Source organism: Pempheris klunzingeri, chromosome 20, assembly GCF_042242105.1.
Source record: "Pempheris klunzingeri isolate RE-2024b chromosome 20, fPemKlu1.hap1, whole genome shotgun sequence".
NCBI classification, from domain to species: domain Eukaryota; kingdom Metazoa; phylum Chordata; class Actinopteri; order Acropomatiformes; family Pempheridae; genus Pempheris; species Pempheris klunzingeri.
In genome coordinates this window covers 1,816,858-1,843,018 of record NC_092031.1, presented here as the reverse complement: position 1 = coordinate 1,843,018, position 26,161 = coordinate 1,816,858, and the positions used below count along the sequence as shown (strand labels likewise).

Here is a 26,161-nt window from a genome sequence, read left to right as displayed (position 1 = left end):
CATTTTTGCAGAGCAGGAAACGAGGGAGAGCACAGTTTAAGTTTTCACGTCCTCTCAGTAAAAACTGCTAAGATTTGGAGACTAACAATATGAGAAAGACCAATTCCTAGCGGGATAGTTAGTGGACGGACAGACGGACAGACACTGGTTAGTAAAGGCAGGCACTAACTGGACCGACATACAGACAAGCAGACCAGCATCTTTATTTTGCACAGAAAGAATCAGACAGTACTTTTTATCTTAAAACATGATGCTTTTTACTCACTGAGGTTTTAAAATCAAGCCTTTAATTGCAAAGACAACAGTACAAGGAGGCTGAATGAGGTTTCAACATTAAATAAACTCCTCTCCCCTTCAAGGCTGCAGAGAGGCTGTGCCATAAACCTGTACCCTGGATAGATGCGGCACAGCGGAAACACCACTTTGCCGCCTATGACCCTGTTTCATTGTCACAATACTCTCGATGCCTCATTTGAATCTCTGGATCCATCAGCATATCTGCTGCTGATGAAATATATTATTCACTTAACTCACAGGAAGAGGCACTATAACATGTCAGAACGTAGAAGAAGATTTAAAATGGTTGCAAATGGAAAGAGCTGATCCGAGATCATGTGCACCGAGCCAGACAGCAGTACCAGTTGTCTTCTCTTTCATGCATGGACGAATAACTAGGGCTGCAAGTTTCATCATCAATTAATCAGCCAATTATTTTTTTTCCAAGCATCAAATATACTCTGTAAAATGTAAAAAAAGAAAATGTCCAAATGCCAAAGTGACATCTTGTAACTGATTTTTTCGCCTGACCAACAAATCAAAATCCATTAAATTTACGATGATATAAAAAAAGCAAAAAGAAGCTCATTCACTCATTTGAGAAGCTTGAACCTGCTGAAGTTATTGTTTGGGAAATAACTACAAGATGTTCTGACCGACTGATAAACTAACAGTTTCAGCACTGAACCCAACTCAGAGCCTTGTTAGGTGTTGAGGGACGAGGGACAGTTGACCCCATTCAGCCTTGGCAAGATATTCACAAACCACAATAGATAGTCGAAGGACCCCAAGCACCTGGGTTTGTGTCTGAGCACAATGTCCCTCCATAAAGATGTTGGAGAACAAGTTCAAAGGCCGATACTGAAAACGTCACAGTAAGTTTGCTTACAGAAAGTCAGAAATATAGACTATTACTTTGATAAGGTGCATGTTTTTAATGAACTGATCGTAGATACTGTATGACAAGCACTTCTGAATGGCACATTTATGTACAATAAACATTCCCGTCACATTGTCTTCGTTCCATAAGTTAAAACATTTACATTAGCTCTTCACTACTCGTGATACATGGCCTCTTATCTCAGAGGAATACAAAACCTCACAGCATGAAAAGGTAAAATTACTGTTAAATACTGAAAGACCCAGTAGAAGTATTGATTGTAATGTATTTTTACATTATGAAAATCCTCTTTGGGATCAACATCTTTAATTTCACACCCAGATTTACATATCCTCTACATTGTCATTCTGATGGAGAGCAATGACATTTGTGAAAACCAGGTTCCTTTGGTGGGGAGATATAACCCCCAGCGATATATATAAAAGAAATGTACATGCATGAAAGACAAGCAAGAGATACATTTTCCTCAGAGAAAATGTCCATCACATTGATTTTGAATATTTGGATGGCACAGGGTCCGTTTAGCTCTGGTTTGGCTTGGCGTGGCTCTGCACCAAGGCTTCACCAGCGGCCCAGTGTGGCTACCGGACAGTTAGACAGCACAGAGCAGGGTTGAGGGAGGAAGGAGGGGGATCAGAGAGGGGAAAGATACAGACCCGAGCCTCTTCCTTACATTGATTGGCTCGGGGAGAGGTTATTGCTGTAAGCAGGGCGGCGGGAGGACGGGGAAGAGGGTAGGGATGAGGGAGGGGATTGGTTGAGGGGCAGCGAGGTGCCTGTCCTATCGCATCGTCTGGCAGTCTGTGCCTGTTTGTCTGTCTGTCCTCACACTGTCGAAATCAATTTGCCCTCTGTGGAACTGTGGACAAAGAGAGGGAGAGGCTTCCAGGTGGGCTGGCTCAGGAGAAACAGCAGCAAACACAACCAGGACACATGGAGAGGCAGAAACCACGTCTGCCCTCCAACATGAGACATAAACCCCACAGTCTAAGAGCTCAAGTCAACTTCCTACCACACGAAGGTTGGTTTTAATCAAATTAACTGTAAAAGAGAGGATTTGAAGGGAGGTTAGCTTATTAGGGATTGGGTGGGTGGGTGCAGTTAGCAGGTGGAAGCGCTACTGGAGCTGCATGGGGGAGGAGCTGGGACGTCAAAGCACGAGTGTTTTGATATCGATGAACAAAAAGAAAACTTAAAATCGACTTAAACTTAACATAACTTAAACTAAAACAACACCAGTTGTTTGTAATGGTCATGCGTGGGTTGTGATGGACCTATTAACATCCACAGTGAACAAAAAACAAAGCCAGTATTCTACCGATATAAACTCTACATGACATTCACACAAGTGAAAACAGAACAAACAACAATGGAACAAACAAGAACAAAACAAAAAGGTGGTGTGTCCTGCTGGTTGAGTGTTTGTGGGTCTGGACGCCCCAATCCCTCAACTTCAGCGCCCAGACAACAAAAAGGACACAATCCCTCACTGGCTTCCCACCCACAGATCCTTCTAGTTGCATTTGACCCAATTTTTTTTTCTACGCATTTGATTTTATTCTGTCTGAACAGACTGAGCTGGCACTGAATTGATTTCTGTATTAAAATAAGATAACAAGTGGTTCTTACCTTGTGGGGAAGCGGGGCTCATATTCTTCAACTCCTTGCTATAAAAGATAAAAAAAATAAGACAGATGAGAGACTTGCATGCAGTTTGTGTCCGAACCAACATAATAAACACGTCTGAAACTGGAGACTTTCAGTGACCACAGCAGCCAGGGGATGGCAGCAAAGAGTCACGATCACAGCGGCACCAGGTAGATATCACATCAGATAAACTGGATGACTAACAACTTGACTTGGAAATGCAAAAATGTTGTCTTTCAAAGAAATACCAAAGGTCAGTTCTCTCGCGGTCAACACCTCGGCTACCCATCCGTTTTGATGATTAATGAAAATGTAAATTAAAAAGGCATGTGAAGCAAGTCCTACCTGCAAAGATGTATATTCATTAGAAAGCTTTTAAAACCACAGTTGTGTGTAACTGTCTACACAATGTCTAGATATCCTCTGACCTAAATCAGTGCTTACTGTTTGACTGAAGCATTCTGGACACTTTCAAGACCACATAAGGCTGATGTCGAAGCCCTGTTGTCAGCTGAGATGTTTCCGTCCCTAAATGCTGAGGCGGTTTAAGTTGTTACATGACTGCTGAGCAATTAAGCGTCGCCCACATGTAATGTTCCAGGTGAGACGTGGGAGGGAAGCTGGGCTGAGAGAAGGGTTCAGTGTTGCATAAGTCTACTTCTGGCTGCCTTTTGAAAAATTAACCCCCTCCCTCATCACCAGCGCCGTCTCCTCCCTCTCTCCTCTTTCTTTCAGTCAACTGGGCCAAACTCTAACTCTGTTATCAACTGATGCCTGTCAGAGGAGCTTTCCTCAGAGACCGAGGCAGCCAGGCGCAGAGCTAGACTTCTCCAATCTGAGCTGTGCCACATCTTATACTCGACCTTCCGTAAATGGGAACGTGTGAAACGAAGGGGAACTGATTTCTGTGTTTATTTAAGCTAACGTAGCAGAGCACTCTCTCCGAGCTTTGGCACAAGAGAGCCCTGAGTTGTGGTGAAGAAACAGACAGCCTGTCAAAGCAAAGCTATTCCTGTGCTGTATCTCAGAGAGTTGTGAGTCTGAGCTGCCCACCTGAGACAGACAAGTGCAGATCTTTGGTAGGTTTGGTGCTACGGGTCAGCTCATGTGTCGTGTGTGAACTCATGTGTGGTTAATGCCCGTGTGTCTGTTTGTGTGCTTGTTTTGCAGGCCCCCTACCGGTGGGAAGCCGGGGGCTGCCATGCTGTAGGGACGCTGTTGTCTGCCATGCAGCACGGCAGCGCTCTGTGCCGCCATACGAGAGTGGATGCCGTAATCAGGTACGGAGAGAGCCATGTCTTCTCTCTCTAGAAGGTTTCCTGTGCTGCTGCTCTTCCCGTGGAGGCTGGAAACACACAGGTGTGCAGAAAATAAGTGGGAGGAAATGGTAAGCAAGTTGTCCCCCAGGGGCAATTCCTGCTGAGCCAATCAGGAACAAATATGTTAGCTTGTGGGTGTTTGTGGGATCTGCAGGGGAGCACATCAGCTTTTATTATGGATCATTTAATTCTCTGTTCTCATTGGAAGGTTTTACTACCCACAAGCACCAGGGCCAACCGAGTTCTTTATCAATACAAGTTAAAGAATAAATAAAGTTTAATCAAATCACAGGTCAATATTCCCCCCAAATAAGATAAACTGTCTAAAAGAAGTCATAAATATGTCAAAACCAATGTATAAGTTCAGTTACACAACCATGACCAACATTTGATCAGCCCATGTTTAATGAATAATTTATTTTTAGGACAGAAGTAAAATCTCCAAAACAAAAGCCCAAACATACTTGTGTACTCGAAGTTGCCTCATAGAGCTGCTGTCGGCTTCAGAGATAACCCGGGTGTAGGAGAAGGGAAACCAGCCACGCCTGGAGAGATGAGGGGGGGCACCAGGTATTAGAAAGACAAGAAAACAAATTAATGACTTATTTGGGCTCATTGCAAAGTGTTCTGAGCCAAAGATTTGATGAAATCATTCTGTTAAAAAAATGCTGACCATGTGTTTTGGCAGGCCTCTTATTCTGCATCTGCATCACTGGTTCCCCTGACAATGACCTTACTTTCCAGCAAATGCGACTAAAATCTGAGTACTATGCTAAGTATCAGAGTGACAGACAAACAGAAATGGAACCAAACTCTCTATGATATTCAGAGACGGCAGATAAACACTCTGAATGTATAAATGTCACTCACATCCTCGTCTTCTCATTCTCTCCATAGTGCCACCCGTCACGGGCCTCAGGGACCAGCAGGGTTATCACGTCGCCCTCAGAGAAGCTGAGCAGGGTGCTGTTGTCACCGGCTGCGTGTGAGAAGATGGCCTGGACTCTGGTTCTCCCGTTTCTCTCCAGCCCCGCGGCCATGGAGCTGGACCGGGGCAGCGTACGGGTCTCTGCTGGTGGAGGAAACGGGAGGAAGAAGATGAGATGATTCTTTAAAATGTGTAGCCACTGTAGGTCCATATACTTAAGACATGTGTTGCTCTACTTAAAAGTCTACAGACATTTACTAGGAACACAATAGCTCTTTTTTAAAAATTTAAATTAAATCTTTTTGAGAAACCCGTCCCTGTCCTACATCTATTTTTACTCATAATCTTTCTCTCATTTTTAATATCACATCTTCCACTATTCCCACTTGCTCTGGCCTGTTTCTTATTAATCTGTGCAGGTTGTGTGCGACATCCAGGCAGCTGCATTTCATTAGATCTTTTGGTGGTTTTTTCCTTCTTTGAGATGCAATAATACTTTTCAAGAAAAACACTATCCAGTGCAGTGCATGTGCTGTGATACAAACCAAGCTGACAAACCCACAGCCTGGAGACTAATGGCCTAATATAGTTGTTACGGCTTGCAAAGGTGAGGCTGAGCCATACAGTACATGCACCATACAACCAAGACACTGAGCTAAAAGAGGCTAAAGAGATACTGGATGATACTTCTGCCACTTTCATATTACAGTCATTTGATTTATCATTAATATAATAACACCATTAGGACCATAATATTTCTGGAGTGTCCAGGAGTGTTAATAAATGCCTTCTTTTCCATCCTCTATCCATCACACCTACAAAATTGCTTCAATTAAATGTTCCTGAGACTCATGCGACCATCATCCTTTCAAATCTGATGATTTCAAGCACATTTTGAGTTGAGTTAGTGTACAGTATGTGTCCTTACTCAGTGCAGCCTTGCCCTTGGCCGGGGCGACCTTACGCACTGGCAGGGTGTTGGAGTAGACCTCCCCGCCATGCCGCTGAGTCTGTGGTGAGGCCTTGCCCTGCGCCACCTTGCTCTCCATCCACTGCTGATAGTCCTCTCCTCCATGAGCGCCGGCCGTGCCGTTCATCACCGGCATCCCTCCTTCCACACCCATCAGCCTCTGCGAAGATGATGACATTTGCATAAAGGCAATTAAAACCCAAACCCTCTCCGTCTTTACATCCCCCCAAAGTTGTTATATAACATCCAGTAGCTCATTAATAACAACGAGCAAGGTGAGTGGATCTGGGTCAGGAAGTGCTGATTAATGAAAAGACTGCATTTGAGTATTCGTTCGTAAGATAAACATGTGGAATGACCACTGGGAGACTGCAAAGACTCATAAAGTGTATTTGATCTGGGAACATACAGTATAACACCACTGAATTTGCGCCATGGTTTTTAATTAGGAGCTCAGGCTGAACTGAGGTAGTCTTTCATGTAAATCTTGAAGTCCCCCCCCCCCCCCAGTAACCAGGCCTACAGGGTGGAGAAGAAGGAGGAGGAGGGGGGGAGTAAAAGAGCCTGAGGACGTGAAGAATTTAAGCCTCTTCAGCGCAACAAGCTAATTAGCATGGTTCACTAACGATTTCATTTGCATTCACCAAAGTTTTCTGAGGATGCATTGAGGGCTCCCATGTTGCAGCAGCCACATCTGGGATCAACAACCCTCAACACATTCCAGAGCTTACTGAGGGTCTCATTAGACTACGCCTACGTTTCTAATCTAAGTGTGTGTGTGTGTGCATTTGTGCTTGTTCTTTTTTTGTGAAGGCCGATTTGAGATGTAGACCTTGAGAGTGAAGACTTGATTGAAAATATTTGGCAAGCGGACACATTTGGTAAGTGAGGATATTTTCTCTTCACTTAGTCTTACTTCTTCTAAGGACTGTTTGGGGGTTGAGATTTTTAGCTTAGAAGGAGCTTAGAGCTAGGGGAGAAAAGTCCTCACAAGTATAGAAGTTCAAGGAAAAGATTTATGCACAGGGACATTTGACTGCAGTACGGGGGAGGACATGAATAACACCATTCACTACAACGGTTTCTACAAACGCCTGTTATTATAGAAAATGGCTGAAAATTGCACAGGTGGACTAAATGAGGATTTCAGGCCAGTAGAGGAGCCAACCTGCTGTCCCATGCCCCCACTGGCCCGGTGGGCTGCCAGTTCTGGAGGCACTGGCAAGGGTTTAGAACCAGGGATGGGCTCAGAGATGGGCATGCCTGGATGTGGACCCAAGGTGCTGCTCATCTGCTGGGCCAGGAACATGGCACGATCTGGCAGTTTGTTGGGCTCGGCACACGCCTGCTGCCACACTGGGATCTTCTGGGATAAAAGCTCCTTCCCCTGCAGGAAGAGAAGGAAGAGAAAGGTTCAGGCTTGTGTTTAAAAGGACAGAATTGTTAGGTTATGCTGCTTTGCGGACATGTTGGGTCCATTTGGACTTATTTAAGACTGGATATCCAGCTCCATTTTGATCACAGCTACAGGAGACCTGTAGTGAAACCAGTTTTCTTTGCTTCTTTGCTTACACACATCAGCATTCACCTATTCAGACACTGACAGCAGAGGATACCATGTAAGGTCACACACACACACACACACACACACTGATGGCAAAACCTTCATGAACAATTTGGGGTTCAGTATCTTGCACAAGGACACTTTGACATGGTGGACTGGCGGATCCGGGAATCAAATCCCTGAATCTTCCGATCAGTGGATGAGCCACTCCACTCATTTCTAAGCATTTTAAACATTATTTGGATTTGCATCAAATTTGCATCACATTTGGATTTTGTTATTTAAATAAAAGTAGTTTGCTGAGAGTTCATAGAAAAGTGAAAACGAATGCTCCATCTCATAACTCTAAAAGGTCGGTTGGATCTGGACCAAATAATTTATGTCTGTTCGCTAGTTTCATGAGACATTCTGCTAAAGAACTAAATTAGAAAAGACTAGTTCTAAAAGTGATGCTGCTTTTGTTCACGTTAGAAGGAATTTCCCTATTGACATCAACATGGCATCAGTGAATTTATATAAGCAGAATTATTCGATAGATGTGAAGAGGAAACGATAGCTGGAAGGGAGAAGGGGAGGAGCGGTACATGTAGGCCACGACAGATGAGACGATGTATGAGAAGTGGGATAAAGTGAGAGATATGAATCCCATTTTTAAATGCTTTCATTTGAGAAGCTCTCAGCTGGTGCTTGAACGACCGAGCTACACTTCCTCCATACATTATACAGTAGGGCAGTTACATAAAGCTACTTCTGATTTGCATTCGTCGTCAGTGAATAAATGAGGGAGTCCTGAATCCATGAGTGCTGGGAAGATAGTGGAGGAGAATCTGCTGCTCAAACAGTGTTAATTCCAGCAGGATAGTGTGGCGGATAAACACAGTGTGGTTCCAAGGTGGTCTGGCCCTGCTGAATGTCCGTGGGTGTCAGGTTGTGGGTGGGATGATCAAATAAATTAACACATGCACAAATATGAAAGTACAGCAAAAACAAATTCCTGCGAACAGGGTGAGCACTGTGTTACTGGGGATTCATGCTCTGACTGAAATAGCTTTCCACTCACTAAGTTTAAGCAAATGCTTTTTCTGTCACAGTGAAAATTGCTTCTTGTTTTTTGGGATGACTGAGATATCATCAATGCGTTTCTATGTGCACGCTTCGAAGGCTTTCTTTCTTGCTGCTGTAGCTATGATGAGTCTCTAAGACCTCGGTTAGCCCTTCCGAACAGCTAAAGTAGAGCGTAGGTGGGTCAGTTCCTTTAAAAGTTTGATGATAAAATCGAATGGCAGACGGTGGCTGTTTTTCCTTGATTCTTGCCTCACGGCTGACCAACCACAGCTCCGAACAGCACAAGAGGACCACTCTCTTACTGAAACGGAGTTTGTGGCCAATTTGTAAATGTACCCGGTAGGTACAGAAAGCTTTTGAAGCTAACCTTCAGCAACAGCCAGGTAAAAATGTTGTCCAAACATGTTTCTCCAAGGCAGCAAGCACATTCAGTCTTGTGCATCAGACTGTTTTTATTCAACTAAATATCATTTATATTATCATTATCAATTAAATCAGCCAATTATATTCTCAAACAAACTTATTCCCTGTCACTTTATTGACTATTTTTTATTTATTCAACCGGAATTCAGAATGGAGATGAACTGAATCTTCTTCTGCTGTTTATGCATCATCACATCAGCAGTTTGTGTTCTGTGCTTCCTCCCTCTGTCTATCAATCACTCATTCAGACACTTTCACACCCACACACAGCCAGTCTGAACCAAGTGTTCTTGGAGAGGTAGGTCATTCTCTTTCTTTCTCTCTCTCTCTCTCTGCCACCCTCCTTCACCCTCCTCCTCACCCACTCGCCCTCCACGTCCTCCTCTCTCTCACTTAACTTTGCCACTTCATATTTCCCCAGTGTGAAGAAGTGGGAGGTGGGTGGGACACACTTTCCTTGTCAGTTTTCTTGGATAATATAAATGTCCTGACGAGAGATCTCCTGGCTGCACTGACGCATGTGAGAAGCCAAGACATAATAGCAGAGAACTTTTTTTTTTTTTCCTTGAATGAAACGGACGACGTAACAGAGTTTAATACAAACAGTAATTCTACCTCACAAAACACCAGAGTGTGTTACTCTGTGCTGCCGCTGCCTCCATCAATGCACCGACACTATAGCTTGGATCAGAACCCACCGTTTAAAACTCCACACACAGTAGACCCACAGCTCCCATGTTATGCAAGATAAAACTGGTGATATTGATATTTCTGGGTGGGCCTTTTTCAGTGGCTAAAATCCATTTTTCTGCAGCTCCCGTCCGCAGCAGTACATTACTTAGTATCTGTGTCAGGACTCCTGCCTGCTTCCACAAGCTGGAGGCGTGCCGACCACCATTTAATGTAGGTAATACACAGGCTGTGAATAAAAACCTCATATAACCCCCACCTCAAATAATCTCACCTGTCCCTTTAAAGGCTGCCAGATCTTCAAAACGGGCTTAACAATAACAAGGATTACATATAACTTCTACCACATTTTTCTACCAAATGTAACTCCATCCATTGGTACCCTCCTGTCAAGACATCACCAACAGATGAACAAGTAGAGGACAGGTGTTCCCTCTCACCTTGGTGTGGTAGGCGCTGCTGTTCTTGGCTACAGCACACTGACGGTCCACCAGGAAGCAGTACCTCCTCCTCTCCTCAGACAGAGCATTCTTGTAGCCCTCAGCGATGTAGTTGTCCAGCTCACTCTGCTTGTTGCTGATGGCCTCAACATACTGGGGAGAGGAAGGACAAGGGTTGGCGTGAAAAAACAAACAAACATGGCAGCGTTTCATTACTGGGAAATTATCTCAGTGTCGTCATGGGGCTGAAGTTACAAGGTTTGAGCGTAGGATGCCACAAACTGGAGCTTAAGGGCTATCTTGAGCATTAATTGAATTGAATTTAGGGGAATGGAATTTATTTGTGACTCTTAAAAGCACTGAAAAGTGGCATTTAAACCGCAGCATCCTCTAAAGTATCTCCTGATCACGCTGGATTATCTGGAGACAGGTGAGGACCACAAACAAAATTTCATTGTGAAAACTGGGTGAATCAACCATTTAGCAACCGATGCTGTGAAAGACTTTGGCAGATAATGGACTAATGGATTTTCATGAAGGGATTATGCCATAGTCAATGAAAACAGACATCATACGTCACAATCATGACTCATAAAAGAAGCAGACAAATTGTGCTTTCATGTACGGCTTTGAAAACCTAATTGCTGTGCATTTGGAAAATGTCACAGTACAATCAGACCTGAAAACAATGAATTAGTCCGTGAAGCTCCACTGCTTTTGTTCTAACTGATTATACATGTGTCTCTTATGTGATAATGGTGCCTGGAGTTCTTTACTTCCAGTAGATTATCTGAATTAGAGCGCCTGCCTTTCTGACAGAAACTCTGTAACCTCTCAGCCATATCGGGCTTTTAAACCCATTCACCATCTACTCCTTCAATAACTCAGTCCCCTTAATGCTCATATTGAAGTACAGAACATCTCTCCTCTAAACACGTGGAACCAATCATCCACATAAGGCATAACCTTGACACACAAAAGGAAAAAAGGTAGAATAGAGTGAACACAACTTTCTCCTCAGGTCCACTTGTGCAACTGGAAACATTCCCACAGTGTTGAATAATGTGAAACAGCATTCTCGAAGTGCCAGACAGTGCTGTGCTCCGGTATGAGGTGTTAATGACCGTGGCCGGGTTGTTTTTGCTGAGAAAGTCAGCAGCCTACGCATCGTCATACGTGACCGGTTGAGCAAACACCAGCGCTGCTAAAAGATAAAGTCTAGATGCTAAAAAACAACTTGCAGGTGACAAGATTGGATTTTAAGTTACCAAATGCTGGGCTATAATCATCATCATCATCATCATCATGTATTAAGCATCACCAGATGTGCTAATTAGGTAATTAATTAGGCTAATCCATGCATTCATCAATACATATTCCATTATACTTATCGGAGCATAATAAACACACTGACATTTTTAAATGTAGGCCAGTTTTATCGCTGTGTTTAGACGTTTCAATGAAAACAAATCTTGTGGTGGTGGTGTGGTCATTTGGTGCGAAGCCCACAACATCAGACAGGTTATTATTAGCCACCATTTAAACCAAACCAAGTAGTTTTGGTGCCTAAACCTAACCAAACTCCAGCTGAAAAGTGATGATAAAAAAAGAAGACTAGAATTTATAAGTTAACTAAGTCTAGAAAGAAATTCATGTGACTGCAGGCTGTACGTCACCCGTCACTCCTGGGTTTTAGTCCTTGGCTGAAAGTAAATAATGCAGCCACCTAAGCCATCTCTAATAATGGAGCAGACATAAATAGCTGAAAAGTAGCCTTCTGACTATTTGCAAGGTTGCGTCATTGGGGGAACAAGGTGATCAGATATTGTACAACGTTTAAGGAAAGCTTGTGTAAGTGAATCTGCACCAAGACTCAAATAGGCAAACCATGGTGGAGGGACATTACAAGCTTCAGTGAAGTGTCTTGGTAATCAGACATGAATCCTTTGTACAGTGTGTTGATGCAGAACTGTGAACATGGCGCTCTACCATCATCATTTTGGTGTTATATAATATCATAATGCACAGACAACAGCATTTACACAGCCAGAGCTTAATGTTCATGATTATCCTTCACGTGGGTCATCACTTATTTATTCACATTTAGTATCCAAGTAAAATACGACGAAAAGCAGTTTCACTTTGTCCTTTCGGCCCCTTTGATAGGCTTCCTACCAGTTTTATGGTCCTGACTAAAATCTGTCAAGAGAAAAGACTTTCCATAAACTTTACTTTATGTATCACCTCCTGTTTCACCACTTTAACACTCTCACTGTCCACAGCCTCTTGAGGCAGAGTGAGATGTTCAGTGTTTTTCAGGGAGACCACCTGCTCTCTGAACAACTGTTAGTTATATCTCTGCAACGACCAGGACTGACGGTGAGGTAGAAACAATGGCTGCAGACACCCAGCAATTAGTCTCATTCTTTAAACCTTCAATCCGTAAGTGATTGCAGGGAGTGAGAAAATGAAAAGTGAGAAAAGCAAATAATAAAATAAAAAAAAGCTTCACTATTAAATACAATTTGCATCAGTCAGGAAAAGTCCTGATTCCCTAATGATGATTGTATTACTTTACTGTGACATAGTTAATACTTTCATTTTCACATGAGTGAGTTAAGTGCCGGGATATTTAGACTGTTTGGAAGTTAAATTAATTAGTGAATGACACCTTAATTGTTGTATGTTATGCCGAACCTTTCTACCTGATGCTTCAGTTACTGAAAGTCATGTTCATTTACTCCCAGTCACTTTTTAGCCAAGTTCAACCACCTCTTTGGATGTTTTTCTTCAAACAGCTAAAGACGTCTTACAGGTAAAAATGGTTTATTATTATTGTGTTCAAGGAGGAAAATTATCACAAAAATAATATTGGTTTTTGCTGCTGATGGTTTTTCCCCAGTAATTCATCGAGACATTAGCCAGTTTCTCTTTTGACCCATGATACGGGCTACGCTCTTCATTTTCACATTAGCGGTTACCTGTGCGATCTTCTACATTATATAGTCACAAGCAGGTTTCTCTGGTAGGAAACACTGGTGATATGCTGATGTGCCACATGGAGGTGCCACAGTGTCGCACCGCAAATCTTTCAAATCTGTCATCTCTCATCCTCGAGTGTTTCGGGTAGGCGCATCAAATCAAAAAGCCAGAACACAAGTTAAAGGAAATCATTAAAAACTAATGTGAGTATTTAGAAGGAAAAGCAACAATCGGTAAGAACCGAACAAGGTCACTCATGTGGGCGCACAATGGCTGAACATGCTCTGATCACCCACGGTGAAACGTTACACGGTGACAAGCCAAAGCGGCGGCAGCGGAGGAAGATGAACGGCACTTATGAATCATAGCAATTGAGTAGGTGGAGAGACTTACAGGTAGCCTATGAAAACACAGAGCAGGCGACGATGTGGATGAAACCATGCTGAGGTCAAGGCGACCGCGAGGGAGAGTGACTGACAAGCTGAGAGATGAGCGAGAGGAAAACTGCATTTTTCCACGTACCCACTGTAAACTGAATAGAAAAATCGCAAAAGAAGCATCAGGAGGAAGTTAATAGGTGCTTTGCTTTACTTGTCTGCTACATCCTTCTTGCTGTGCCCTGTGAGCTCTGACAAGGAAACAAAACACCATACAGGTACCAGAACTAGAGAGCAGAAACTGTCAAATATGTGTCTGTGGCCTCCAGACCCAGTAAACACAGTAACACAGCATCTGTTCGAGGACGTTAAGGTAAAAAGGTAGGATACAAGGCCACAAGACGTTGGTTTGGAAAAATGTGTTGTTTCTGTGAACAAGCAGTTTCTTTCTACTCAGAGACCGACAGTTATGATGTAATGTTTCCTCTTGTATTACTGTTGCACCTGAGTTTTCAGGTATATTCCATTTCTAATGCTGCAACTCATGAATACTTGAACATTTCACAGATTAATCGATTAGATTAAGGAACCGACTTATTGTCAAGTTAAAAATTATCAATAAATTCTAAATAATGCTCATCGCAAATGTCCAAAAGTCTGAGGAGACAACTTCAAATATTTAAATTGTCCAACCAAAAACCAAAAATAATCATTCTAAAAATAATTTTAAGCCGGAGAAAAACAAAACCTGAAGAGAACTCTGGAAACTGGAAAAACTTATTTATGCTCCAGACAGTGGCACTCAGCTATGCTGCTGGAGCGTGTTCATGTTCTCCGTCATTCCCTTCAAGCAACAATCATCTGAATAGCTCTGACATTTCCCCGATAGGCTGAGTGATTTCTAATTTCCATAGTTCATGCTCGCAGCAGGAGGAAAGGTGATTACACAATACTGGATTCAGAAAAACTGTCTAACAATATTGATAAAGAGCCCGGCAGTGAGACGCCTACATCCTCTAGAACAGATGACCTCCTCGACTGACTCCGACAAGAACTGGGAGAAAAACTACTAAAAAATACTGTTTAGATCTTTAACAATTACTGTATTTACCATGTGAGACTTAATTTGGAATTAAGCAGCTTTGCCTCGATTTACTGATAATCCCACAACCTTGAATTTACTTGCATTATTGGTTTCTTATTTCTTTAGTTCTGACACAAGCAAGAAATCCACGAAGTATACAGGAGGTGAATGTTTCAGTGCAATAAGCCGGGCACAGCACGGTTTTATGACAGATCCCTGGGGAACGCCACTGCTTTGATATACATTAAAGTACATTTATCCAGCGCAGCGGAGTTCCTTTTCCATTATTGAAGCAGTTTTAAAACATCAAGCCTGCTGTATGTGCTGTAAGTATATTGTGATCCCGCTCAGATACAGAGCCGTAATTAGATTCCAACTGGCCTTTCATGCCACTGCCAATCAACCCCTCTTCGCCTAAAGCTCCCTCTTTACACGAAATATAAACCCAGCCAAAGGCTGCTCCAGTTCTGCTGACAGCGAGCACAATCAGCATTTACGATGTGCGCTGGGAGGGCAAGTGTGTGCTTGTGTGTCCGCTTATTTATTGACTTATTCCACATTAAAGATGGTTTGAACTACGGGCACAAAAACTGTGGCTGCAGGGCCTCTTAGTGTGACACGTGGGTGACTTTGATCAGAGCCGAGGCTGTAACAGATTGATCAGTAATTATGCTACACGACACAGTAGGATATTCTCTGGAGGAATATCTAACACCGTAGGATGGTATGCTAACTATCTCATGTGTTCTTGGTGCAAAGCTAAAAGAACACCTGCACTGCGCAAATGTATTGTGACTTTTTTGACTTTCCTCAGGTCAGCATTTCAAAACTGACGAGCCTCTTCTGTCTGAGATGAAGTAAGACAGAAAGACGGCTTTTAAAAAAATCAGATCGCAGGTTGGAATTGATTTTGTTGTGTCTGGCCTGATGCCAATCATAATTTCTATATACAGTCAGCACCTTTTTGAGTCATCTCTGCTGCAGTCACATCTGTAAGGACAGACAGTTTAACTCAGACTTTCTTTTGGTTAATGTTTGACGTGAGGCAGAGCTCCTCATTTGGAACCAACTGCTGTCTGTCCACCCCTGACATTCATGGTTCTCAGAGGATGAATCCTTAATGACTTTCTCCTGACTTTTCTTCTAGTCCCACCACGAGCGTTATCACACCATTATACTATAGGAGTGATGTTGTCACTGAACTATTTGTGTCTAATAGGATAATTGATGAAACACATGTGTGAATTGTGGCTAAGATGGCTACAAATCCACTTCCAGGTTTTAGTAATGCAGTGCAGCTAATTTCTCATCACGGTTCACACTCTTCTGTTCCTTGTCTCCTGTCTCTGATACGCAAACACACACATCTCACCCCATCACGTGCCACCAGTCCCTCTTATCTCACGCCATTAAAAACGTGTCAGAAACGAAAAGAAAAAAAAAAAAAACACGTCGGCAGGTGGAAACTGTTTTCACGCGTCATTCACATCTTTCACACGAGGCATCTTTCTCCTCATCTGTCATGGCTTTGTACTCATGATGGGATGATAATTGTGTGTTTGAGTGGTGTTACTACTCTGCATGCACATGTTGGGAACCACATAAAGATGCAATTAAGCATCACAATGTTGCTTCCCGAGGAGAAATATCTCCCCGAGACATTTCTACAAGTCTGGAGCTTCTCTTAAAAGAGATGTTGAAACATACTGTAGATGCAGACACAGATCTCATTGTGCTCCACTGTAACTAAACACAGGAAAACTCAAGGTGGTTTCTGGTATTTGACCCTTGATATGATACAGTATCTACAAGCTGTGCGTCAACCATCAGGTTGGGAACTACTAGCTTAAACTATGCAACGTTTATTAATTCCTTTTTTGTTTCTTTGTAATAATAATAATAAAAAAAAGAGTGCATCATGATTAGTGCCCAAATAAATTCAAAACAAAACAAAACCCTACAGGATGAATCGCCCTTTTCTACCAATCATGCTTCAGTAACGAATGTAAGAAGAGATTTATCAGACTGGATATTGTGCTCAGGCAGCAACTCAGTGTTTTATGGCCCCTGAGGGACACTGTTGTAAATGGGCAACAGTTTAAACATTAACATCAATCATGAGCAAGAGGAGTGAACGGTGACGACTTTACTTTGTGCTGTTTTTTTGGTCTTGCTGCTCCTAAAAAGGGTCCAGCGAGCTCTTGCATCACATAATTGAAAGTTGGACAGTGGAGGGAGATGAAGTGAAGTGATGACACTTTGCTGCAGTGCACAGCCTCATTTTGGGGAAACATGTGAGCTAACACACATCCAGAAAGGAGCTTTACACAAACACTGCCTGCCATAAGCACCCAGACAAATCAAAAAAGCTGTACTGTGTGTTCAAAAAGGCTGTGAGCTTCGCAGTGCAGGACGCTGGGGTCTCCTGTTCTGCCAAGACCTGGTTCCCATGCAGGCCCATATGACACACAGCAAGAATCTGGCTACCTAAATACACCCATCTCCCCCCAGTATACACAAGAGGTTCACAACACACACACAAGTTTGTGCAGTTATCCTTATTACAACATTAACCTAACCTTAACTGGAGCTCAAAATGGATGTTTTGCCTCATTAGGACCAGGCTTTGGTCCCCATGAGGATTACTGGTCCAGACAAGATTGGTGTTAATACCAAAAGCAGTCCCAATAAGGCCAGAAACACACACACACACACACAGTTAACTAGCTATGCTTTAACAATCAAAATACTGCTCTGATATGACAGAGATGAATGAGAAGCACATTAAAGCTACCATGTATGTATTTTTGTGAGTCTGGATCTGCATCAAAATCCTAAAACATCGCAGGAAACCTCACATTTCACTTTAACTCTGATGTTTTTTTCTAAAAAATGAATCTCTTGCTCCTTGGCTGAACGTTTTCCCATATTTCACTGAATGTGTAAACAAGACTTTCACTAGTTAGCAAAAAACAGGAATGAAAAAAAACACACATGCATACATGCACACCCCATTACTGTAAACACCCTCACATATTCTGCTCTCTGAAATTTAGAGTAGTGAGGGGTTCAATTTTAGACATTCAGCTGATCTCAGGGGAGGACAGGCGCGGGGGTGAAGGCCTGGCGTCGCAGCTGAGGTTGGCTCTTTTACACTCGATAAGCCATTAAAGCCCAGAGGAACTGCAGGACTTTGGGGTTGAATGTGCTGTTGTTCCTCATAGCTCCATATATCGATTTTTTGCAACGACTGGCCCGGTCGCCCCTTTCACACTCCAGCAGCCGTCCACCGAAGCAACACTAACAATTACACAATAATTACCCCCCCTGCTGCCCCTACAGAGCGACATGGGCCGACAGCCTCAGCCTCTGGAAGTACTGCACAATTAGCCCTTAACCTTTGACACCATGTTTGCCACTGGCTCAGTCTTTCTCTTACTGTGTGTGTGTAGACTTTCTACTGTAGTGTTAAACTAAGATGGTTTTTTTACTTGTTTAATCTATTGTCTATTAAAATGACAGTTTTTTGTTTTGTTTATGTCTTCAAAATGTGCTAAATGTATAATTACAGTCTTTATACAGCCCACACATTAAGAGATTCCTAACCCATAACCAATCAGCTGGGATCTAATCAGGCTCTAGGCTCATAAATACAGTAGAATCTTTAATAGAACTTCCTCCAAAATGTCCTGAGCTTGTCAATCAGCCCATAAACAATAACTGGAGCCTTTCCTTCTAGCGCCTGCCGTCAAACTACATTTAATTACGACACTTTTTAGACTAGCAGTCTGAGATGCATTGCACATAACCAAGGTATATCCACTGACACAACATAAAGTCATTCTTCTATGTTTGCACCACAGAGACAAAACTTCACCATCCCTCCAATCAACAACAGCTGATGCTTTAAAACAGTAAACCGCACTTTAAACAGAACGTACTGTACTGTACTGTATGTGACGTCCTGCAGGTCGAGCTGCAGGTAAGTCATTTTTTTTGCTGTGCACAACATTGCACAGACAGGCCATCAGTGGATGAAGCCCCATACTCCCTGTTCCATTGTGAATTTAATTAATTTCATCACATTTGACATCTGCTGACGAGGCAGAAATATTACAGGAGTCCATCAGCCACAGATTTAGTCTATCGCACAAAGGACGAGGCCTGTCGCCCTGCACAGAAACCTCCTAAAGACGAGAACATCTTGTGAAAAGGCAGTTCAGCTGTAGACAAGCTGAATATTTAAAATCTGACTGAAATTGTGTTTATTTCAGATGCAGTGATGGAAAAACTATTTTTAAATAAACAAATCACACCATATAACTGACTAAACACATGCAAATATAGCATCAGTAACATCTATCCAACTATCTAATGAAGATTTATACAAATCTCTGCATCACCCATTCCTTTGTTTGTCTCCTCACTCCTGCCCCCGTCTGTCTGTCCAACCAGCTTCTCCTCAGCATGAGAGAGAGAGAGACAGGCAGGGACAGACAGGGACAGACAGCACATCACAGAAGCATCTCCTGTGCAGGTTGTGTAAGAGGGCATGTGCACCGTGTGTCACCACAACACCTACAGACGAGGGGCACAGAGACTTGCACCGTCTCCCCACGCCTCCGTTCAAGCCGTTACCTGAACATCGGAGCGATGTGCTTCACTCAACCCATTCACCTGCCCTAGATATCATATTATGTAATGTGCAGCAACTAATGAAATAGATGCAAGTCATGTTATGGGGGAACTTTGGCAGAGTTACAAAATAAATGTAGTGAAACTTGGATTAAGAGCTGTATTCTTCATATATTTACACGTGCTTTTATTGTGTTTTTCAGACGTTTTTAAGAAATATATATTTATATTATTCTATTTTAGTACCATTTAAGCAGTTTGTTAGGTCAAACATGTTTGATAATGCTCCTTTTTAAATGTTCTCTGCAAGAGTTTTTTGGTGACCTAGATAAAGGACAGAGTGAAAAACTTTTTCACAACATCGTCCTTTATACTGTACACATTTTACTTCTAAAAGCATGTTAAAAAAAAAAAACACATTTCAAATCTGTGGGAATGTTTTTGCTGCTCAAGAAAAAAAAAAAACAGGACTCAAATGTTTGCCACAGCGAGGTTGAGTCATAACCTTTACTATCTCCATTTCTATCCCTTTAAGGAGGCTTTCAGACTGGCACCAAAACTGTGTGCCCAGTCGGGGGTCCCACCCCATTCAGCGCAGCATGTCCTATCCCATCAGCAGCCACAGCAGTCACGGATTACCAGGCGCACTGAACCTCAAATCCCATCAGGAGGAGGGGAAAGCATCTGAGAACAGACTCTACGAGGAGCAGAGTATACAGTATACAGAGGAGCCAGCATGAGTTCATTAAAATCTGCGTTGGGTATTCTAGTTCTGACTTTGCTGAAGTAAAGATGCAGTGAATTATAAGACAGTAACGCTTTCTCTAGAGGATGACTGGCAGGTTGTCTGTGCCACATACTGGGCCGAAGCCGATGGGATCATATTTTCTTGGCATCGGCTGTTCTAGTCATGTTGTAATGCGTTTTTATACAGTGGTCTTCCAGCTGGCCATAAGGATCCTCTGTGAGTCACAGAGCCCAGACATCTGTTTTAGTCTCCATTGATCCAAAGAAAAAGAATAAAGCAAAGAAGCATCAGGAACTATACAGTACATCTGACACTTCAGCCTCTTGCACACATTTCATTTCATGAACACACATTGACATTGCAGTTACAAACACACACACGAACTGACCTGCATCTCCTTGTCTCCATATTTGGAGGGGTGCTTGCTGCCCTGGCTCTTCCTGCGCAGTTTCTTCAGCTCTGCCTGGCACTTCTCCAAACTCTCCCCTTTGCTCTTGTGCTCCATCTGGTACTTCTTCAGCGCAGCCTGAGGGGGGCAGCACAAAGTCAGCAGGGGCACGGCAGTGCTCCCATGAATCCTCATCACGGTCAGATGCTAGTTTATACAGACAAGCGTTCATTTCACACTGCCCTGGCACGGGACCGGTGGGGGACTAGCGGATGGTATCTTGAGATTAGGATTAATCAGAATGCAGCTGTGAGAATATTAACTAAAGCCGAAAAGTATTAGACACATCACTTATTTTTCTTTTTTTCTAAATGGCTCAGCTGCTTCATACGTTGTTGACATGCTCACAGACACAGACAGAGTCCTTATATCATCAGGTAAAGGTCTCCTCTCGATGCCTGGAATGAATTCTAAAACCACTTTATGGTCTGCTATGACAGTGCCATCTTTTTAGTTAGGTTTAAGAATGTGGTTCAAGTTTTTTCTTCAAACTTTATTGCCCCAAAACTTGATGTTTGTCAAAAAAATAAATCACAAAATCTGATTAAACGCCCTCAAATAAAAAAAGAGTGGTAGTGGGCCCAACGATCAGGTTTCTAATCAAATCCCAGATTCTGCAGTGCATGCACCAAAATATATTACTATACCATATTTGTGATTTATTATAAACCCCAGACCCAAATATAAGATTCAGCGCTGCCAAAATGTTTTGTTTTGCAAGCCGTAAAATCTCCTCCACCAAACAGCAGTCAGAGAGAGTTTGAGACCAGCTGGTGAACATTAACTTTACAAGGTGATATCACAGCCCCAAAATAAATCAGTTATTGCAGGTATAAGTGAATCACTTTTCTATCTCTCTGTGAGTGTATGTACTACATACACACCTGCAGCACACATACAAAGTGTGCGACAAAGTTAAAAGGAACTTGCAAATCAAGTTTAAAGCATGGGGTCATTAAATGAGTCTATAGCTGAATACACCAGGAGACTTCCACACAGCCCCTGTCTCAAATGATTAAATGTTTTTAGGACTGATTCCAAACTACTGATCACCATAAATTAATTTTTTTTCTGCAAAACAACTCATTTTCACAGACTGAGTCACATTTCACAGGGCAGAGTGGGAAGTAATTTATGTAACTCGCTGCAGCGGTTTGGATAGAAGCCGGTGGGAAATTAAGGAAAGAGCGTGCTTTTTGTCTCCGGCCAATGATTTTATGAGAAGATGGTTCATGTATTATCCGTAACTTTGCTCCCTCGAGAGGCCCAGCTGACATGGAGCAAAGTTAAAAGTGGTGTTGCATTCAAGCACATAGCGGGTCACCTCACGGTTACATAATGAATCCAAGTGCACTGGTGTCTGAATCTCCTTGAGCAGTTATGATTGGTGTGTTAAATACAAGTCGTTCATTTAACATGTTTTCAGCAGATGCATTAGTGTCTACGGCAATGAACGGTAGCTTTTGGCAAATTAAGAATTGTTCATGTGTATATTTCTTTGGAATAACCTTTGAAAAAACTGCTCCTGATCCATTTAAGACAAAACCACATCTTAGTGGTTATATTATTCTAATTTATTTTCTAAATAAGTTGATCTTACGAGTTTTATTACAATTTATTCTGTTTCTGTCGTACATTTGTGCCTTTTATGTTACTGATGTCGTCTAACTCGCCATAGTTGAGCTGGTCACGCTAACCTGTACAGCACTTAGCACACAACACTGGCTGTTTTTAATGTGCTTCATAAATAAACTTGATTGAACACCTACAGCTAGCGTGAGGCTTTGATGGAGCTTCTGCAGCCAAACGAGAGCTTAACAAAATCATAATTTTGTCAGGGTTAAGTCTGTTGACACTGTTGACATTGACACCTTGTAAAAAGGTATCACAAGACACAACATGTCGCCAAATATGTCCATTCATCCTATTTTCAGCTCTGGTTTGGTCTCCACACACTGAAGCTGAAGCTGCTACATGTTCCACTTTCTTTACCAGTTAACTCTGATGCATTGTGGGTTTATCAGGGGTGATAGTTCTGTAGTTTGCTGCTGTGCACAGGCTCGTGAAACAGAGTCTACCTCAACAGGAAAGTGGGACAACATTCATAACATGTGCATCAAGAAAGGAGTCTCACGTTCAGGTAGCGTGCATCCAACTCAACCTTCTTCTCCAACTCTGTGAGCAGCTCGTTGTGGAAAGACTTCAGCTGCAAGACACAAGAACACAAAAACCTCAGACAAACAACACAACAAATACAAAATGAACAGAGACTCAAGTAGGTAGTTAGGAGTTTGCACAACCACAGTGGATTATTTTCAGAGAGGAATGTAACGCTGCAGTGTTATGGTGCGAGAATGACTTGAAAGGATGTATTTAAGTTGCCATCGCAAATGTCACCCCCTGAGGATCAGGGACGGATGTCTGCTATGTAATTGCATACCAAACTCAATTTGCTGTCTGTAAGCATGTAGAATACTGTATGTGTGTATATGTGTGGAGGTGGAGTGAGCACACTGGAACCAGTGGTGAAATATTGCAGAGGAAACTATGAATGACAAAATAAAAGAAAAACATCAGGATACTTGATGAAAAAGGAAGGAATTCCTCACAGTTTAGATCTCAAGGAACATCGAGTGAAATGTAGACAAATCTGTCAATGGATGAGAAAGGTCTGAACTTCAAAAGTTGGAATATTTTGCTTAACATAAGTGTTGAATTCATTCTGAATCTCTCTGGATACGAGATAAGTATCAGCTCAGTGCCTACTTTGTCACTTGTACTGTATAAAAACCATCATCATTGCCTTGGATCTTTGGCATCCATTACCCAGAGGGATAAGATGGCATACAATTTAAAACACCCTTTATACAGTAAAACTGCATAAAGATTAAAGCTAGTCTCCTTGCTGCTCCCCGTCTACTCAGCCTGCCATGCTAGCATTGCCACAATTTGCTAATTTATTCTTTGGAAGATTCAAACAAAAGTCTTCTGTAAAATAGTTTTGAATACAGTCTGCAATAGAAGTCATTTACACATCAGAGGATCAGTAAACATGTTGGTGAAGCTGCCTTCAGAATATGGAAGTAAAGCAGGCGCTTCTATTTCTATTTCTTCTGACTATTCAATAGTAAAATACATGATGGGATGTGGAGACTCCAAACCAACAGGCCTACAATCTGTTTGACTCCTAACTGGTGGCTTAAGAAGTGCTGGTTTTAGCAACACCACCAGCACCAGCACATGCTCACCATCTCTTCAAGCTGGATCTGGATTTGTCTGTGCACTTCAGCCATCTGAAAGAGCACCTCCCCTGCAGAGAGAAGACAGAGAAAACAAAGACAATAAACAAAAAGAGAGAGGGGAGGGTGGGGAGAGGGGAGGGGGGAGAAGAGAGAGAGTGATATTAAATCTTTCCAATGTCTGTGAGAGCTACACATATCGTGCAAAAAAAGACCATGCAGGCACACAGAACAGATGAGAGACAGGTGTATGGTGTCAAGGGAGGAGGGAGGGAGGCAATGGACAAGATGAAACATCTGTCATGATACTGACGAAGCAGACGAAACTCATAACGCTGACAAAATCAAAAGATTACAGAAATATGCAGCAAAGACAAAATGAATTGAAGTTAATCAAGAAATCTACTGAATGTTTTAATGACTAAAACCAAGGGTTTTCTATATTACAACACTACTGCTAATCAACACACAGGAAAAGCATAATAAAAGAAAATCTTTAGAATTAAAGTATTTCACCCTTGCATCAAAACATGTGCTATACTTCAACAGAACGGGAAAAACACCAAAAAAAGCAGAACCCAAAAAAAGAAACCAGAAGATAAAGAAAATAAAAGAAAAAACACAAAGTAAGTAGAAAGTAAAGGATGATTCATGCAGCCAGGGAGGTGCGTGTCATTTTAAGATACCTACATGCTGCCTCTTCTGAATATGCAAAGCATTGTAAAAAAAGGAACAAAAAGAACTAGTTTGAGCAAAGAACAGAGGGATAGAGACCTGGAGAGACAGTGACAGATCAAACCACCCCAAGAAAAATGAGACACACAACAAGTTCTAACACAGAAAAACACTCACAAACAGGCAGTTAGTCAGACCGTCCACTTGTTAACACACCATCTACAGACTGATATTTGTAAAGAGGCATCCAGTGACTACATCAACAACTTCTTTTCTTCTCTTTTGTTTTGTTACGAGAATACAACATAAACATCTCGACTAAGATGCCTTGAATTTTCTTGTTAAAAGGTGATTCCGCTATTTCAAAACATGGGCCCTGCACACAACACGTTTTCAGCTCAACTCAAACAAGAGCAATTTAAATAGCTTCTCCACAATATGCCACTTTTAATGACTACAGTAGTTTCAAAGTTATTCAACCCCTTCTTGACGAGCACCCTTAGTACGAAGGAGAGCACCCTTTAGCTGCTACGACCTGCTGCAGACGAGATGCTGAGCCAGACGTCTAGTTCTGACAGCATTCCTGAGGAATCGGAGCCCATTCCTCATGGACAACAGCCTTCAGCTCTCTAATATTCTTGGGTCTGTGTGCTGTAACTGCCCTCTTTAAATCCCACCAGAGATTTTCTGTGGGATTCAAGTCAGGCGACTGTGACGGCCACTCTAGTATCGTCCAGGACTTTTTCTGAAGCCTTGGTGGACTTTGCTTGGGATTATTGTCCCGTCGGAGGGTCCAGTGACGCCCAACGTTTTCTCCTAAGATTTCCTGATACTTGACTGAATCCATGTTGCCGTCCAAAAGCTGCAGATGTCCAGTGCCGTCCAAAGCGGTCCCAGAGCGTCACCGAGCCACAGCCGTGCTCCGCTGTAGGCAGGGTGTTCTCTTCTGTGTGCCTCATTCTTCCTCCTCACAACTCTCAAACGTCACTGTGAACAAACCCCTCACCAGTCGGGTACTTGATGTTTTCTCTCCCAGGCACATCTGAGGCAGCTAATGAGGCCCTTGATTAGTTGCATCAGATGTGCTTGAAACAACACCTGATTCTATTCAGGGGGTTGAATAATTTTGAGACGGCAGTAGTCATTAAAGCTGAGAGTTGAGGCGATCTACTGGACCAATTCCAAAACTTTTGTTTGGTTTTTTTTACACATTTAGGTAGTAAAATATGTAGAAATAGGGCTCATGTTTAAATATACCTGAATTACCCTTTAAAAAGTTATGAATAGAGCCTGGCCACTTTAACAATATATATTTATATCAGCCAATAAGTAACAAAAAAATCAAAATCTGTTTATGTCACACATATTAGTCATTATATCATAAATGATCAAATATCATTAATGCTATCGGCCTCAAAAATCCAGTATGAAACAAGCTCACAGATATTTCACAGTTAAACAATGAACTTTACCATCAAATATGATAGTACCTGTAAATACTGGTAATATAATAGTATTAATATTATAACTTCAGTTGGGATACGTTATAATAGAAAATAGTTTTATATTTAATGACACAAATGAAGCTACATATCTACAACAATTGATTAAAGAACATGTGAAGTCACTTATACATTAAAATGCATCTTATAAAACACATATATATATATATATATATATATAGATATATATATATATGTACTGCAGTTTCTTATTGCATATCTATCAGCATGTAGGCTAAGACAATATT

General features: G+C 42.1%; 1 protein-coding gene across 1 annotated transcript in view; it reads right to left on the bottom strand.

The window, feature by feature from the left end:
• Positions 1 to 1,990: 1,990 nt before the first annotated feature.
• The window catches only part of LOC139219384 (BAR/IMD domain-containing adapter protein 2-like), a 58,703-nt gene continuing 34,532 nt past the window's right edge, over positions 1,991 to 26,161 (bottom strand). Inside the window, exons 4-14 of the mRNA XM_070851208.1 lie at positions 23,746 to 23,807; positions 22,632 to 22,703; positions 20,438 to 20,575; positions 10,224 to 10,376; positions 7,210 to 7,428; positions 6,000 to 6,201; positions 5,014 to 5,215; positions 4,608 to 4,688; positions 4,004 to 4,169; positions 2,807 to 2,844; positions 1,991 to 2,036 (exon numbers count right to left, since the gene is read on the bottom strand). Of these exons, the coding sequence (XP_070707309.1) occupies positions 2,003 to 2,036; positions 2,807 to 2,844; positions 4,004 to 4,169; positions 4,608 to 4,688; positions 5,014 to 5,215; positions 6,000 to 6,201; positions 7,210 to 7,428; positions 10,224 to 10,376; positions 20,438 to 20,575; positions 22,632 to 22,703; positions 23,746 to 23,807 (1,367 nt within the window). The 3' untranslated portion in view covers positions 1,991 to 2,002. The remainder of the gene's footprint in view (positions 2,037 to 2,806; positions 2,845 to 4,003; positions 4,170 to 4,607; positions 4,689 to 5,013; positions 5,216 to 5,999; positions 6,202 to 7,209; positions 7,429 to 10,223; positions 10,377 to 20,437; positions 20,576 to 22,631; positions 22,704 to 23,745; positions 23,808 to 26,161) is intronic.